Source organism: Bufo gargarizans, chromosome 5 (genome assembly GCF_014858855.1).
Source record: "Bufo gargarizans isolate SCDJY-AF-19 chromosome 5, ASM1485885v1, whole genome shotgun sequence".
NCBI classification, from domain to species: Eukaryota; Metazoa; Chordata; class Amphibia; order Anura; family Bufonidae; genus Bufo; species Bufo gargarizans.
This window is the reverse complement of record NC_058084.1, coordinates 451,791,980-451,810,315: the sequence shown is the minus strand read 5'-3', so window position 1 is coordinate 451,810,315 and position 18,336 is coordinate 451,791,980. Positions and strand designations below refer to the sequence as shown.

At 46.3% G+C, this 18,336-nt stretch overlaps 1 protein-coding gene across 1 annotated transcript in view; it reads right to left on the bottom strand.

Annotated features, from left to right (window-relative positions):
• The window catches only part of CFAP69 (cilia and flagella associated protein 69), a 59,443-nt gene extending 42,200 nt beyond the window's left edge, over positions 1-17,243 (bottom strand). Inside the window, exons 1-6 of the mRNA XM_044293872.1 lie at positions 17,034-17,243; positions 15,364-15,426; positions 13,517-13,582; positions 11,201-11,310; positions 5,527-5,603; positions 2,288-2,386 (exon numbers count right to left, since the gene is read on the bottom strand). Of these exons, the coding sequence (XP_044149807.1) occupies positions 2,288-2,386; positions 5,527-5,603; positions 11,201-11,310; positions 13,517-13,582; positions 15,364-15,426; positions 17,034-17,186 (568 nt within the window). The 5' untranslated portion in view covers positions 17,187-17,243. The remainder of the gene's footprint in view (positions 1-2,287; positions 2,387-5,526; positions 5,604-11,200; positions 11,311-13,516; positions 13,583-15,363; positions 15,427-17,033) is intronic.
• Positions 17,244-18,336: the final 1,093 nt, after the last annotated feature.

Here is an 18,336-nt window from a genome sequence, read left to right as displayed (position 1 = left end):
GGATGACGGCTTCTTTCAGGATTTCAACTTTGTTGGAAATACTAGTCATGATGTCACTTGCTATTGTGTTTTGCCATATGGAATAATCAAACTCGTGCACAACTGCAGATTTTACAGAGGCCGCAACGAACTTTACATTGATCCTGTTTTTTTCCTCCAGTAGACTGACTGCTGATAGACAATCTGCCATGTTGGAGCTGACATTACGAAGGAGGACCCAAAGGGGTGTTTTATTTCTGCGCCTGAAGACCTCTGTCCGTGCACGGTTCTGTACGTCTTTCAGTGGACTGATGTAGGCTCATGTCTATATCTATCATCAGCAGCTAAACCCGGTCCAACAGACCAGAAGGAGGAGATGGAGATATAGTGGAAATTAGGGCCCATTTACACGGCCGTATTAACGGGTCCGCACCCGCTCCGCAATTTTGCGGAGCAGGTGGGGACCCATTAATTTCAATGGGGCCACAAAAGATGCGGACATCACTCCGTGCATCCTTAGTTCCGTTCCGAGGCCCCGCAAAAAAAGATAGGATATGTCCTATTCTTGTCCGTAATTGCCGGCAAGAATAGGCATTTTCTATGATGTGCGGTCAGCAAATTGTGGAACGCACATGGGCCGGCATCCATGTTTTGGGGATCTGCAATTTGCAGATCCGCAAAATACAACGGCCATCTGAATGAGCCCTTAAGGTGGATCTGTCAGCTTAAAGGGATTGTCCTCTTTTTTCCTATTAATGACCTGCTCTCAGGATAGGTCATCAATATCAGATCAGCAGGGGTCCGACTCCCGGCACCCCCCGCTGATCAGCTGTTTGAAGAGAAAGAAGCGCTGCCTTGTCTGCTCGGTTCACCTGCTCGTCGCAGCAATTGCAGTGGTGAGGAGGTGTAATTACAAGTATGGCGGCCCCATTCACTTCTATGGGACGGCTCTGTCTGTTCAAGTGCATACTACAGAGCCGTCCCATAGAAGTGAATGGGGCCGCCATACTTGTAATTACACCTCCTCACCACTGCAGTTGCTGCAGTGAGCAAGTAAAGAGAGCAGAGAAGGCAGCGCTGCTTTCTCTTCAAAACAGCTGATCGGCGGTGGGGGGTGCTGGGTGTCGGACCGAGGATAGGTCATTAATAGTAAGAAAAGCCTTTAAAGGGTTTGTCCGGTAAATGTATACTGATGGTCAATCCTCAAGATAGGTCATCAATATATGATCTGTGGGGGTCCAACTCCCAGTAACCCCCTGATCATCTCTTTTAAAAGGTGACAGTGCTCCAGCCTCTTCCTAGGCCAGTGACATTACGTCCATCGGTCCCGTGGCCTAGGTGCAGCTCAGTCCCATTCAAGTGAATAGGACTGAGGTGCAATACCAAGCACAGCCACTATACAATATGCAGCGCTGTTCTTGGTAAGCTATGAGGAGGCTGTAGCGCAGGCTACTCAAAGAGCTGATCGGCAGGGGTGCCGGGAGTCGGACCTTCACTGATCAGATATTGATGACTTCTCCTGAGGATAGGACATCAATATCAAAATCCAAGACAACCCCCTTAAAATGCTCTCCTTTCTAAGTAAAGCATATTATAGTTATAGGCTCACAGTACTAGTTACCAAAAATGCTGTGCCGCGGAATGAGTACACCAAAAACATAGGGGGGATTTATCAAGGCCTCTATTCCAGTTTTGCTTGTTTGTGCAAAAATTAGCAAATGTTCTCCCTTTTTAAGTTGCGATCGCCACATTTCTAAAAATATGGGTGGGACATTTGTGTGGGACCTAAGTGGCCCGACAGATTTAAGAGAACCTAGACCGATTTTTTTTTTTTTTAGGTCCTAGCTGGCGTAGACTTTAGCTTCTGGCGCATGGACCTTCTGCAATGTCCCAAATTTTTAAGGGGCGCAGCTCTTAATAACTTTGCCACATGGTACGCCATCAGACGTTATACTAAGACCAGTGAACGATAAGCCAGGCTTAGTAGATTTCCCCCTATGTTAAAGACCCTAATATATTCATGAGTGGATAATTCCCCCCCACCCCTCTCTGCTCTGTGTATGTGCATAGACAGCCGCCTGTCAGTTGGGGGAAAATTGGGAAGTGGTGTAAACCGTAAAACATTTCTTTTGCGCCGTTTTGGATACTAGTAGTTTAGAGCTCCATCTATGGTTCCTTACATACAAGGGATTGTCCCCCTGTCATTTATATTATAATAAATATATAAACCGGTATAAACTACACTAAAATACTAATTTCTGGATTATTCAGAATTAATACATCACTTATCAAAATGCAAACGCTTTACCGTCCATTGGCAGCCGGGTAGATTGTGGGTTGTAAAAATTGGCTACTGAACTGCAAATCTGTATTCTGACTTGAGAACTTGGCACCCGCATCAGACAACCTGGAGAAAAAAGCAAAAATTAAAACCTGCAGTTCAACTTACTATGAATAATATAATATGCTTGTTTAACCCTTTCATAGACAGAAATGTGTGTGCTGCATTGGCTGAAGTGGCCAAAGAAATGTTGCCGTGCATTGTGGAAGCGGATCCACTGTGCCAGTGAACAGATTTGGCTTGGGACGCTGTCTAAGGAGCTCCTCCTGGTCTTCACCCTTTAACTCCTATACAGGGATCTGGACTCCACTGCAGAGGAACTACCAGGCTGCTACCTCTCAGAGTAGTCTCTGTTCAGTGACTGCTAATCCACAGGGATTGAGAGAAGTTTCTCAAATGAGTAGAAAATTACAACCACAAATCCACCAAGATTGGAGAGAGGTAGCAGCCTGGTAGTTCCTCTGCAGTGGAGTCCAGATCCCTGTATAGGAGTTAAAGGGTGAAGACCAGGAGGAGCTCCTTAGACAGCGTCCCAAGCCAAATCTGTTCACTGGCACAGTGGATCCACATCTGCTTCCACAATGCACGGCAACATTTCTTTGACGCGTGCCCCTGGACTACCGCTCCGGGCCTATTGACTATAATGGCGGCGGGCCGGAGTTCCGGCAGCAGCACAATTTATTTTTTTCTGGTCGCCTCTCGGCATGTGCTGCCGCCGGAACTCCCTGCCGCTAGTGTGAAACTAGCCTTCGCACAGGATGCTCCCTTGCAGGTGAGCGTTCCTCCCGCAGCGAGTCCGCAACGCAGCTCCCGGCCTGACCTCCCAGCGCTGCAGGGGGTCACTGTGATGAAAGCACCTTCGTCACTGGGAGTTGGAGAGGCCTGCTTGCCAGCCTCTTGCCCTGTGACTATGGCCCCTGGGACACTATTTGGGCATATTGGATTTTAAAGGCACTGTTTCTGCCCCTTGGACTTTTTTATTGGAACAGAGTCAACATGTGGCGGCGGCTATCTTAAATTGCCAAGCAATGTTTTGCCGTCAATTGCATGGAACTATTTTGGGCATGGGACCATGTGAACGGTGGGGCAAAAATAGGAATTCCAGGAAACTCCTGAACCGACCTGGGTGATTTTTGGATAGGTTGTTCACCCAGATCGAGGCTATCAGGGGATGTGACTTTTATGGGGATATGTGGTGTTTTGGGGTGTTTACTGTGGTTGGTAAAAATGTGTGTTTTCTGCCTGGGAGTGATTAAGTCCATTGTGTTTGTTAAATATATCACAGGCAATACCCATTGTGTTTGTTAATTGCGTCGCAGACAATGCCTACTGTGTTATTGATTGCGTCACAAGCAATGCCATTCTGTTTGTTAAATGTATAGTTTTTGTGTTTAAACTGTAAAACTGTAAATGATTGGCTAATATGTTTATGTCCTAAGTTCCCAACAAGGTCCACATGGGTGGTAACCTTGTTGGAAAATGTGTAGAAAAGGCAATGCTTGTGTGCTCATTAAAGAGTTCCTGTTTTACCTTCAACATAGAGCCTCGTCTCATGTGGGGATTGCTATACGCTGTATACTCCCCTGGCTATAACCCCTAGCTCTTGTAAGAGCTGTTCCTGTTCCTTGTTCCAGCATCGCTCTCTGAAGGAAGAGAGGTTCACCCACTGGAGCCTTGTCGTAGGTCCAGGGTGGGTAGGAGACGGCGAGACCCCAACTAAGTTGCGGTGGTTCGTGGGGTCTGCAGTGCTTACGGTGTCAAGTGGAGTGCTTGGAGCCCTCGGGAAGCACTAGGAGCATCCATCAACGAAAGTACCCAGTCGGGGTGCCAGGAGATCCGTTACAGTCACATAGCATTATATTAATTTATGATGCTATGTAACCCTTAAAGTTCTGGAATGTATTGGATGACACTGGCATAATGCTGTCAGTGTTATACAATACATTCCATAACTGTAAGGTTTACATAGCTTCATAAATCAATATAATGCTATGTGAATCCTGTCGGTGCTGGGAGGTCAGGCCGAGTGCTGCGATGTGGACTTGCAAGGGGCCTAAGTCATTCTTCTTTCAACCGTTCACATGCTTAAAGGGGTTATGCCACGATTAAAGGGGTTTTATGAGACTTCTATACGGATAAGCTATCCTCTGTTTGAGAAGGCAGCGGCGCTCGCAGTAGCGGAGCGCCCTTCTCACAATTTTTCCTAGGCCAGTGACATCACATTCATCGGTCACATGGCGGTCCGCATTTTGTGGACCGCACATGGCCTACACTGTGATAGAAATGCCTATTCTTGCCTATTCGCGCACGGGGAGAAGCAGCTGCGGCAGTGCGGGGACCAGGAGCGGCGCCGGGAGCCAGGTAAGTATATTCATTGTGAGGGGTCTGGCATATGGGGGAGCATTGTATAGTCTTGGATAACCCCTTTAGGCCGCGGAAAACACTTTTAATATAAAAAGGAAAATCATACATTCCATAGTACATGACTTTATTTTTGTACATGAATTTATTTTTTTTAAATCTAGAACCAGCCCTGTACTTCTCATGGATCCAGAGATCTCCCCATTCACTGCTCTGCTAGATTTATTTCAGGCTGACAGCTCAGAGGGAGTGTATACTTGTCATGGGGTGTGTCCTTTCTGCTGCAGCTCTCTCCTATCACAGCTCAGGGGTGTCCTTCCTGCTGCAGCTCTCTCCTATCACAGCTCGGGGGTATCCTTTCTGCTGCAGCTCTCTCCTATCACAGCTCGGGGGTGTCCTTTCTGCTGCAGCTCTCTCCTATCACAGCTCGGGGGTGTCCTTTCTGCTGCAGCTCTCTCCTATCACAGCTCGGGGGTGTCCTTTCTGCTGCAGCTCTCTCCTATCACAGCTCGGGGGTGTCCTTTCTGCTGCAGCTCTCTCCTATTACACCTCGGGGGTGTCCTTTCTGCTGCAGCTCTCTCCCTGTCACCGCCAAGGGGCATGTCCTTTCTGCTGCAGCTCTCTCCTTGTAACTGTCACAACTTCTAACAGTAGGTGGAAAAAGAAATAAGGAAAACCACAAACAGGTGGATTGAATAACTTAGCATCTTTACTATATTTTTAATTACAAAAGTCTTTAGATCCAGGTGCTAGTATGAAAAATGTGCAATTATTTTTGTGCGACAATCCCTTTACTATAAAGGTAAGCAATGTGCAATCACAGCAGCGTTAGTGGTAGTACTCACCTAGCTGGGATAGTGACTCTGCAACAGTTTCCGCAAACGTGACTTCATCTGACACCTTCTCTTTTAGGAAAGGAAGGCTACGGACAAAAGAAACAAGAAGGCGATAACATGGCATTGTTCTAAAAATGTATTGTGTCATGGCGGATCAGGAGGTTTACTAGTTGGGGGTGTGTCCCTACTCAATTTGTCATTATCCAATCAGTGCTCCTAGTGCAGGGACACTCCCCCGCCAACTGGTGGCGCCCAACTAGACCTTTGTTGCAGACTGCTGGTAATTCATTCATAACTTCTAGCAGGAATAACAGAGGAATGACACCACGTGAAGTCACAAGAATTGAAGTGAACGGGCTGAACCGCGTCCAGGCCACTGATACTAACCGTGACGTCACAGGGTCTGCGGGAAACAATGAGAAGGCTGCGACACTACTGCCAGCGCCGCTGCCTTCTCAAACAGCTGATCGGCGGGGCTCCCTGGTGTCAGACCTCCTGCTGATCAGTTGCTGATGATCTATCCAGAGGATTAAGCCGGACAAAAGTTGCTGCAAATGTAACATCCCAGAGTTATGTTACTACACTCTGTTACCCCGCTACAACATGTTAAGTGTATGTATATTGTCATCTTGTGTAAGCTAACATTGCATTGTCATTATGTGCATTTGCGAAGCCTGTTATATATATATATATATATTTTTTTTTTTTTGCTGTAATTTCCATGTACACCAGCAGGTGGCAGCAATGTGTTCAGCAGGACCTTAGCCAGTTTAGTATTGCTAGACTGGAATAGTTCATTCCAGTCTAGTTCCCCCCTCTTTGAGGAGGTGTGGAATGTTCCCACATCCTGCCTCGTGGGGAGGAGAGGAAGTTCTAGTTAGTGTACCAGCCCCCCTGCTGGGGGAAGGTTGTGTTAGTTGGAGCTCCTAGAAAATAGGGATCCCAGAACAGGACCTTGTCTCGGCTGAGGCCATAGATCACTCTTCCCAGCCTGAGCCATCAACCTCAGCTGGAAGACAAGAAAAGCAGTCACCTCCAGGAAGAAGCATCCCCTGTGAGCCAAGCTGTGAGTACATATCCAGAGTCCAGGAGAAGCCAAATTCCTCCTCAGCTAGTCAGGCCCATTACAAGCAGAAGACAGACAGAGCAGAAGATAAATACCTGCCAGATTCTCCAGGCACATAGTATAGAAGCAGAAGAGATATTGATCCCTGCCATACATTGCCTATACCTGCTGGGACCCAAGACTATTGCTGTAACTTGTATGGATTTATGCTGCATTAAGTAAAGACAAGTTGGATTATATCACAAGTCTGGATCTCATTTCTTACTACCAAAGTTCCTCAGTTACTCCTACTAGCAACACTCATTTTATTGCAAGTGAGCCAGGATCCAGGAGTCCAGCCGTACCCAGGTGGGAGACACCGTTGACATTACACAGAGACACTATCCCCCTCTGGCATTCCTTACCTGGTACGTGAGTTATTACATCTTAAAGGGCCCTGCAACAGTACCCTGCGCACATTGCAATTGGCGTCACAAACAAACCATAGACTTATATACATCTATCCTGACCCACTGCATAGTTGGCCACCGTACCACGCCCCGGCTCACTGCACAAGCCAAGGCCGAATTGCAGCATATATGCTGGAACAGCCTGCCGGATGTCTCACTGGTGTGAAAGTAGCCTTAGGGGGGGATGGCTTCACATGGAGTGTTATTTCACATCAATAGCTTATCTTTATTTCGGTTTAGTGGAATTTTTTTTTTATTATTTTTTTTTTTATTTGTTATTTTTCAAATAAAATACAGCCAAAAATGATTCAACAGCATGATGTGTGAACAGGTGGTTACGAATAAGCGCTTACGAAGAAAGCCAGGAAAATACATCCTCTACACCTATTTCAGTGCTGCCCCTTGTGCCATGCAGCCCTATGCAGGAGCCCAGTTTGACTTAGGCCTCTTGCACACGACTGTATGCCCTCCGAGACATACGGTCTGTGAGTGGGCCATATGTCCCGGAGCGGCATACATCGTGCGCATGGGAGCGCACAGCATCATAGATTACAATGATGCTGTGCACGTCAGGCCGCCAGGTGGGCTATTGTCCTGCACTCATATGATCTTATGAGTGGGGGACAATAGCCCCGCGGGCGGCCCGACGTGGACACAGCATCATTGTAATCTATAATGCTGTGTATTCCCGTGCGCACGATCAATGCCGCTCCGGGACATATGGCCCACTCACGGACCGTATGTCTCGGAGGGCATACAGTCGTGTGCAAGAGGCCTAACTGTTTTTAAAAAAATAATAATAATTGAAACCAATCATTTACAGTACAGACCAAAAGTTTGGACACACCTTCTCATTCAAAGAGTTTTCTTTATTTTCATGACTATGAAAATTGTAGATTCACACCGAAGGCATCAAAACTATGAATTAACACATGTGGAACTATATACATAACAAAAGTGTGGAACAACTGAAAATATGTCATATTCTAGGTTCTTCAAAGTAAAGTAGCCACCTTTTGCTTTGATTACTGCTTTGCACACTCTTGGCATTCTCTTGATGAGCTTCAAGAGGTAGTCACCTGAAATGGTCTTCCAACAGTCTTGAAGGAGTTCCCAGAGATGCTTAGCACTTGTTGGCCCTTTTGCCTTCACTCTGCGGTCCAGCTCACCCCAAACCATCTCGATTGGGTTCAGGTCCGGTGACTGTGGAGGCCAGGTCATCTGGCGCAGCACCCCATCACTCTCCTTCATGGTCAAATAGCCCTTACTTTCAAAGTTTTCGCAATTTTTCGGACTGACTGACCTTCATTTCTTAAAGTAATGATGGCCACTCGTTTTTCTTTACTTAGCTGCTTTTTTCTTGCCATAATACAAATTCTAACAGTCTATTCAGTAGGACTATCAGCTGTGTATCCACCTGACTTCTCCACAACGCAACTGCTGGTCCCAACCCCATTTATAAGGCAAGAAATCCCACTTATTAAACCTGACAGGGCACACCTGTGAAGTGAAAACCATTTCAGGTGACTACCTCTTGAAGCTCATCAAGAGAATGCCAAGAGTGTGCAAAGCAGTAATCAAAGCAAAAGGTGGCTACTTTGAAGAACCTAGAACATGACATATTTTCAGTTGTTTCACACTTTTTTGTTATGTATATAATTCCACATGTGTTAATTCATAGTTTTGATGCCTTCAGTGTGAATCTACAATTTTCATAGTCATGAAAATAAAGAAAACTCTTTGAATGAGAAGGTGTGTCCAAACTTTTGGTCTGTACTGTATGTCGACAGTCAGTGAGAGAAGGTGTCTTTTCTGACTCTCAGAAATCTTTTTCATAGATAGATAAAAAGAAGGAAATACAGTACTGTGCAAAATAGGCAGATGTTGAAAAAATGCTACAAAGTAAGAATGCTTTCAGAAATGGAAAGTGAATGACCAAAAGAGAAATCTGATTCCAATCAATAGTTGGTGTGACTAGAGATGAGTGAATCGACTTCGAATGGTGCAGGGCATCCGTTTTCCAGTTTCTGTAATAAAAGGCGCGCCGACTCTGGTCCAGGGCCCCGCCAGGGCCACTGCTAATTGAGGCCCCGGCTTAGTTTTCAGCCTAATCATGCAGGGTCTCCCGCTGCTTCTTTTTCCCCGGCCGGCATCTTGGTTTTGCCGGGGATGCGGCGGTTGTTCCAGCGAGCGGGGGGGGGGGGATAGGGTGACTAGGGCTGGAGTCATTTTGGGGGCGGGGCATAAGCTGAGGCTGCATGAGGAGTGCTGTTTCCGCCCACATCCGGTTTTTACCTGGCACCTGCGGTGGGATGCTCACAGGCTCCTCTGGACATTTGGTGTGGAAGGACACAGGCTGGGTAAGTGCTGTTTTCTCTTCCTACAGGGTTTAACCTACCCTCCTCATCCTTACCCCATTATGTCCGAGCCCAGACCCCAGGCCCCGAAGAAGGCGGTCATTAATGTGCGGCATTATGCATGTGCGTCGTGTTGCACGAAATTTCCATCCACTCAGTCAGATCCCCTCTGCTCTGCGTGTTCGGCTCCAGTAGCTCAGCCCTGGACCTGATCGCCCCTGCTGCCCAGCCTATGGTAGAACCAAAGTGGGCGCGTTCCCTGTCAAGGATGGTACAGGATATCTCCAATACCAACAAATCTATTGTGGAAATATTGGGGCGTTTGTCGGCAAGGCAGTCCTCTGACCGGTCCGACTCTGGGGCTCAAGTGGCTCATGCCCGTCATGGCCGTCCAGCAAAACGGGCCAGAACATCCTCTCCCCAAAAGGGTGTCTGTGTCTCCCGTTTAATCGGCCTCTCCTCCTCCTACTAGGGAGTCTCACTCCGACGTGTCCTCCATGGAATAGGCATGTTCCGAGGAGAGAGGGTCAGATGAGGATGTTGTTCTCTGCTGAGGGTCAGTCGTCCAAACTGTCCTCTATGGTGGACAATCTTATTACAGCGGTTATGGAGACATTGCAGGTCGAGGACCTCGCACCTTCTTCGGCCAGCTCGGGTTTTTCCTTTAGAAGGTCAATAGTTGTTCTAAGCTGAATGTACCTGCACTTGTACTTCCTGGTCCCTCTTGACACTGACTGGCTGCAGTGGTCACATGTTCATATGGAGAGGGATTAATAAATACCTAGACCTGCAGAGGACCTGGGGAGTATCAGGATGGTAGAGGATCGGTAAGGTATTCCCGCTTTCATAATTTTATACCTGTCACGGTCCCTCAGGTGACTGGTGTCAGGAGATCAGGGAGACTGGCTGAGCGTGGAGGAATCTAACAGAATCCTTGATTTCTCTAGATTTAGTGTTGATAGGGTTAATGACCACTTCCCTTTTCTCAGCTGTTGCTCAGTGGTCATCACTTCTACCCTTTATAGTCTGGCCCAAACCCTTCTGACTATGCGGTAGATAGCTTCATTTGGGTTTGGCTAAGCTGGTGTGAGGTCATCTCTGGTGTTCCTGTTCGTCCATCTCTACAGAAGTTAAGTGTCGCGTTTGCTTGTTATATTCCCTGTTGTTGTACCTGGGCCTGAGACAGAGACTTCCATTGGTCTATCTGGGGAGGAATGGGTTGTCTCTGGTCCTAACCTTATTCCAGGGCCTTATAGGGAAATCAGGGCCTAGGTTTCCTGCATATGAATATTCCTACCTTCAAGGTCTATTCATATTGATAGGTAGTCAGGGCCTGGATTAGGGTTGTCTAGGAGGTGACCTGTTTCTTCCCTAGTTTCCAGGCCCAGTTACTGTTCCCCTACCCTCCTGTGTTAAGTGTGGAGTCCCCCCCCCCCCCCCCCACATTGATCGTGACAATACCATTCTGAACATTTTTTTTACTTTTATTGGCTTGATAACTTCTTTACTGGGCTTGTCCAGCATTAGGGGGGAAAAAAATGTTAGTTTTTTTAAGAAAAAGTGCTACTTCTGGTTTCTAGAATTAACGTGTTCCTCTAAAATTAAAAAAAGGGCCCCCCACCTTTTTTTTCTTGACAAAAGAGCACCACTTGTCCATGGGCTGTCTCTACTAATGCAGCTCCCCAAGTGGTGGAGCTCAGCAGCAATACCAGACACAGACTAAGGGGGCACTTTTTTTTCTAATCTTAGATGAGCCCACTCATTTATAAATCATATTTTAATGCATATGTAGATGCCTCCAGCACACTTACCCAAATAACTTAACGACCTCACACACAGGATCTATGAAATCTTTATGGTCTTCTATCTTTTTGGCAGAGATGTTTAACATCTTCATGATTTGGGGTAAATCTCTCAGGAGCTTTTGTTCATTAAGGAAAACCCAAATTACTTTAAAAACACAAATACAAGTACATAGTAGTGTGAAATGTTATAAAGAGTGCCCTGAGGTGCACTAAATATGAAAACCTCACTGGGCCTGGCTTAGAGCTCTAGCAGAAATACACACTAATAGGTACATTATAAAGCAATGGCTACAGCAGAAAACACTAAGTATTGTTTTGTTTGTTGAATGGAACAAGTGATCATATGAAACTTTGTAATATATCTAATCAGAAAGGCTTCTTTCTATTCTTATCAGGCTCCCATCCTGCCCCCGTTCACTAACTGTCAATTTATCGTGCATTGTGAAGACTGGCTGCCTGCTCACTGGAGGATCAGATTACATAGCAGTCTATGGAGAGGGGTAGAAGGGGGGAAGGGCTGCTGGAGAGAGGCAGAAAGACCACAGAGACTGCAGCTTGTTTGTAAGTGATTTACTGTCTTATTTAAAGGAATTGTGTCACCTATGATTTTTTTCTGCTGCTAGTTAAAACCAGGTAATGACAGATATCCATTTTTATAATCTGTTTTTTATTTTTATTTTCTGGTTGTAAATTTATTTTTATTCTACTTCCTGAACATGAATATGGAGGCGGCCATATTGCCTGAGCTGTTATTAACAGCATTTATAGATATCATTGACAGCAGCCACCATGGACGACAAACACAATAGTCTGAACGGGACCTATGCGCTTTACTAGGCTTGCTCTGTGACCTCTACAGGGAGGGAGTGTATAAGCTCTGACAAATACACATTGTGAATGGCAGATCCTGTCTTATCTATCTATAGGTGATATCCGTCATTGTAATCCTGCCAATAATGATGAATGTACAAACCAAGAAGTGGAGTCTATTATTAGGCTTACTGGCCAGTGTGAAAACTGCAGGATTTTAAGAATTTTATTTAAGCGGGTTGTCCGGGCTTGTAATATTGATGACCTATCTTTAGGATGACAAACCCCCGCCGATCAGCTGTATGAAGAGACGGCGCGTGCAGTGTGCATGTGCCGTCTCACCTTCTCTCTTCCAGCTCACCGATGCTGACTATGGCAAAGCAGCAGCGAGCAGGAAGAGAGATGAGAGACGGCAGTGCATGCCAACTCCTTATACAGCTGATCGGAAGGGGTGCCGAGTGTTGAACCCCCGCCGATCAGCTGTATGAAGAGACGGCGCGCGCACTGTGCATGTGCCATCTCACCTTCTCTCTTCCGGCTCATCGATGCTGTCTATGGCAAAGCAGGAGCGAGTAGGAAGAGAGATGAGAGACGGCAGTGCATGCCAACTCCTTATACAGCTGATTGGCAGGGGTGCCAGGTGTCGGACCCCCGCCGATCTGATATTGATAACCTATCCTGAGGATAGCTGTATACAGTAATGTCATCCAGTACTGCTGCTGCTTCTCAGGATGTGCTACAGAGAATGAGGGCGCCAAGTATCCGGTTTCTGCACTCCCTGTGTATGGGCAGACATAATGAGTGGTCCGAGGTCCCGCCGCTGCTCTCTTCCTGACCAGGAAGTGGCTTAGTGTCATGACTGCTGTGGCCAAAAAAAAAGGCCTCAGCGGCTTGAACACTAAGTTACAGCCGTGATGTATCGTTTGAGCTGCTGTGAACGCTAAGGCCTGTGATTGGCTGCAGAGGTTATGGGACCAAATCGCTTTCCGGTCCTGCAGGGACTAGAAGCGGACAAAAATGGAGCAGAGATGGGACCGTAGAAAGGTGCATTTTTTATTTTATTTTGTTCAGGGAGACAGGGGAGAACCCCAGTGGTTGCTGTGTCCAAGGCTGGACAACCCCTTTAAATGTTCAACACATCCGGTGGATTGAGACAGTCATAGAAATGTCTGCAACATGTGGTAATAACCTTAGGGTACCGCCATGTATGGCCTAAGCAAATCAAATCCACGCGCTGAGTAAAAAAATCTGCAGTGAAAATTGACCTGCATGGCATTAAATTTAAATTACTATTACAGCTCCTTTGGAAATGAAAGGTGGAATCTGATTGGTTGCTTTGGGCAATTAAGCCAGTTCTACTTGACACCAGTTTTGATAAATCTGCCCCTCGGTGCTTTATTACATCCCTTCAGGGAACAGTCTGCAGAATTTCTTATGCTGGAATTAATTACTTTACGTTTTTGTGCATTTTCTATGTTTAGCATTCGTTAAGTATTTATAAAAAAAAGATACAATGCCATTGCAGTAATGTTTGGCAACTTTCTTTAAAACCTTCACGTGTCTCTCAATTAAGTCTTTCTGCAAAACAAGATCAAAATATGGTTATTTAATGTTAAAGGGGTCATCTCACTTCAGCAAATGGCATTTATCATGTAGAGAAAGTGAATACAAGGCACTTACTAATGTATTGTGATACTCCATATTGCCTCCTTTGCTGGCTGGATTCATTTTCCCATCACATTATACACTGCTCGTTTCCATGGTTATGATCATCCTGCAATCCAGCAGTGGTGGTCGTGCTTGCACACTGTAGGAAAAAGAGTCGGCCTCTCTGGTGGCCGGAACCGTGGGAGCTCACATAGGCTGCTGCTTTTTCCTACTGTATGCAAGCAAGGCCGACCGCTGCTGGATTGCAGGGTGGTCATCACCATGGAAACAAGCAGTGTATAATGTGATGGAAAAATGAATCCGGCCAACAAAGAAAGTAATATGGACAATCACAATACATTAGTAAGTGCCTTAGATTCACTTGCTCTACATGATAAGTTCTATTTGCTAAAGGGAGACAGCCCCTTTAAAAATATCTGTTCAAAGACCAATCGAGCTGATATACTGTATGTACGTGAATAAATCTGGACCAACAACATAATAATTCAATGTTTATTACCTTCTTAATATAAGAATATAAGCCATAACTGTCAGGAATGGGAAGGAGGGATGTGATGCGGCTCCCCGTTGCTGTCAGGCTGCTCAGCCTGACAGCATATCGCACACAGGATCTCACATCATTACCATTTATTGTGTAACAGAGTTCCTGCTCTACAATACATGACAATGGAGCCTGTAAATTTTAATGCTGTACGGAGACGGATCTCTGTACAGTATTAATCCGAAGTTTTGAGCAAAGCGACTTCGGATGTAGCATCCCGGAGCTTGCTTCGCTGGTCACTAGTCAACATCTTAAGGCCTCATGCACACGACCGTTGTGTGCATCCGTTTCCGTTGTTCCGTTTTCCGTGATTTTCATGGTTACTTAGCAATTTTAGAAGCATTATACTTACCTGCGCTGTCTGTGACCGGCCGGGCGCTCCTCCTACTGGTAAGTGACAGGTCTGTGCTATGGGCAATGCGCCGCACAGACCTTTCACTTACCAGTAGGAGGAGCGCCCGGCCGGTCACAGACAGCGCAGGTAAGTATAATGCTTCTAAAATTGCTAAGTAACCATGGAAGCCAGGACTGCAGTAGCGTCCCTGTTTCCATGGTAACCGATCGGAGCCCCATCGATTAAACTGGGACTCCGATCGCAACTCTCCGCTGCCACAAATGATGGGGGGGGTGGGGATTTAAATTAGGGGGGGGCCGCACTGGCCACCAATGAGTTAAATACAATGGACACGGATCACAGAACTACGGAACCCGTTTTTGTGGACCGCAAAAAAAAAACGGTCGTGTGCATGAGGCCTAACAGTCATGATTACACTGCTAAATCTGCCCCACTGTCCTCATACCCTTTGGGGTAGATACGTCAGTCGTCCAGTACAGTAAGATGCACCAAATTTATAAAAAGGCACATGCCTCTTTATACATTTGTTGCATCTTCAGGCTGTGAGCCCCAAAATGTCCCTCCTGGCCATAGTCCACCCACTTTTTAGGAAAAGCAGCATAAAGGGGGGAAAAGTCACACGTTTTTGTGCAAAACAGAGGTTGTGCAAAAAGCTGCACCCTTTGTATGCGAGAAGGCCTGGCGCACAAGCTTGTCTAATCCTCCGGTATGTAATTCGTACCTATGTCTGGCCATGCAGCGGACTGACAATAAAAAGAAACAAGAAAGGGAAAGTATAATCACACGGTAACTTACAGAGAACGGATCTTCAAACAATTTGACTACACGATCGAGATCCATGGGTTTAAATTGAACGGCCTGAAAAAATAAAAGAAAAACAACATAAAGAATAATCAAACATCAAGAATGGAGAAAAGGAAGAAATTAGACAGATTTTTTAAACTTTACATCCATCATAAATACTGCTTATGTCCACACTATAAAGATGGCGCCAACGCTGCCGATTTTCTGATGTTTCACACAGGAGACGCTCTGGTTGATATCTGCAACTGGCAAGTGTTAGGACTGGGCCTTCTGCTATACCTCCCGCTGTCTCACCTGTCATATCCCCAGCATCTGCTGCCCGCTGCTTCTCCGCCAGATGGGGCAGGCGCCTCCTCCGGTCACGCTGCCTCCGTGCACCATCTCATGCTGGCGACCCATAGGGGTGTACGCCTGCCGCTTTCTGTCATTGATGCTTTCAGGGGCTCGTGCTTCCTGCCCAGCATGGCCCCTGGGAGAGGTGACAAGTTTAAATAGCAACTTCCTCTCCTAGGAAGCTGCCTGAGTGTTGAGTTACTAAAAGTAATAGAGAAGGTGTTCTGTCCTGATCTTCTGTGTTTGACCCTGTTTGTCTAGCCACCCGCATCGACTACTGGACCCGTCTGACCCTTGGCCTGTCTGATCCTCTGTACCGCGCTACTATCTGATACCGGCTTCTGACCACGTTTCAGCTTCTGCTTCTAACAATCATTATCAGCTACTGCCTTTAGGATAGGGTACTTTCACACTTGTGGCAGAGGATTCCGGCAGGCAGTTCCGTCGCCGGCAATCCAGACGCAAACTGATGGCATTTGTCAGATGGATCCGTATGTGGATCCGTCTGACAAATGCATTGAAATACCGGATCCGTCTCTCCAGTGTCATCCGGAAAAACTGATCTGTTTTTTTTTACTGATTTAAAGGTCTGCGCATGCGCAGACCGGAACGGATCCGTCAATGTGGCACTAATACATTTCAATGAAAAATTTTCTCCGGACAAAAAACATAAGAGGAACTGAACTGATGCATCCTGATTAGTGTTGAGCGAACTTGTGTTTTAAGTTTGGCGTCTAAAGTTCAGGTTCGGGTTATCGAAGAATCGCGTTATGGATTCTAAATTCCGTTATGGTCCGTGGTAGCGGAATCCATAATGCGGTTCTTCGATAACCCGAACTTTAGACGCCAAACTTAAAACACAAGTTCGCTCAACACTAATCCTGATAGATACTGAACGGAATGCTCACCATTTAGAATGCATTAGGATAAAACTGATCCGTTTTTTTCCGGTATTGAGCTCCTGTGACTGAACTTAATACCGGAAAAGAAAAACGCTAGTGTGAAAGTACCTTAAAAACACCAATTAAAAATAGCAACCCACTGGGATGAGTGAGTAGGCTTAACAAAAATGGCCGCCAAAGCACAGGGGTGCGGACATCTCTGTTCCACAGTAATTCACCTCTAGTATCAGTTCTCAGCACCAACACTAGAGATCCCTCCAGCCCTGACACCCAGATTTCTATGGTAACAGACGCCAGGGCCCCGCTCCCACACTAGTTGCGGTCTATACACTAGGCTGCAGAAAGAGTTGACCATTTAGAAGCGGGCGCCTGTATAATGCAAGGAGCAGCGCCGCCCGCCGGCTGGGGGGTGTCATGACAACGTACCTCTTTCTGCGCCAGGTCAGTGCCCGTCACCAGCAGCCTCACCACCGGGCGTCCGTTGTGTTTGCTGTTTTCTGACTTCGGTGCTTCGTTCAGGGTGATGCTGTTGGCTCGCACCGGTGCCCGGGCGGCTGCGACCTCCTGAGCGGCCGGCATGGCTGGAGAGGTGAGGAAGGGGCTGCCGCCTGCGCTCTGTGCGGCTCCTTCCCGGGAGTCCTGCTCGGCAACACAAACAACAGCCGTTGCCATAGCGACCGGACTCCCAGCCTCGTGCGGCTTCCCTGCAGTGTGATGGGCAGGCAGAAGAACTGGGCAGAGATGGGCATGAATTTTTTTTCAGAGTCACAAAAAATAAAATAAAAGCCTCCACCAGTTATTTCTCGGGATTCGCTCGTCCCTAGTTATTATTTCCTTTGCACCTGGAGTGTGGACGTGGGGGTGTTGGGGCAGCGAAGGGTTAAGACTGTGTTCACACTGTGCTTTTATCTTGCAATTTAGAGACAAGAATCCAATGCGTGTTTTAAACGTGCACATGAGTTTTGCATAATTTTACAAACTCAAAAAACATTTTTAGTTTTCATTTTTCACTTCCTGCCTTCCCGAGCCATAACTTATTATAATTTTTTTTTTTTTTTTTTGTGGGATAAGTTGTACTTTCTAAAGGCATTATTTATTATGGCGTACAATGTAGCTGGAGGCTGGAAAAACTATTCCTGGGTCGTACCACATTTATAGTGTTTTATAGTTTAGCTTTAATATAAAAAAAAAAAACTCTGAAAAACTTTGCTTTTCATTGCCATATTATGACCCCCATAACTTTTTTATATTTAGGTCTATGGAGCTGCATGAGGGCAATTTTTTTGCAGGATTTTCTGTATTTTTTACTGATAATATTTTGGGGTGTACATGACTTTTTGATCACGTTTTCTTCAACTTTTGGGGGCAGGTGAAGCAACCAACAAAATAGCGAAATGTAAAGGAAGGACCTACCCGTCTCCTGCTGGATCCACTTCTGGCGGTGTGTGACATCAGCATAAGGCCCCGTACACAACCTTTTTTTGCTCTGGTTCTGCACCAAAAAGGCCGCGTCCTGTTTTGGCGCAGTGTCTGAACGCTGGAAACTGCGGTGGTTGTCCATTTTTAGCTGGGGGCATGTTCATATTTGCTTTCAGAAATTAGGCATCAGGAACAGCCTGCCCGAATTCACCGTATCTGGCATAGCCGGATAATGTCATGAACCGTCGGCTCCCCATGGGCTATAATGGGATCCGTCCGTTTTTTCTAGCAAATCAAAGTAGTGGCAGCT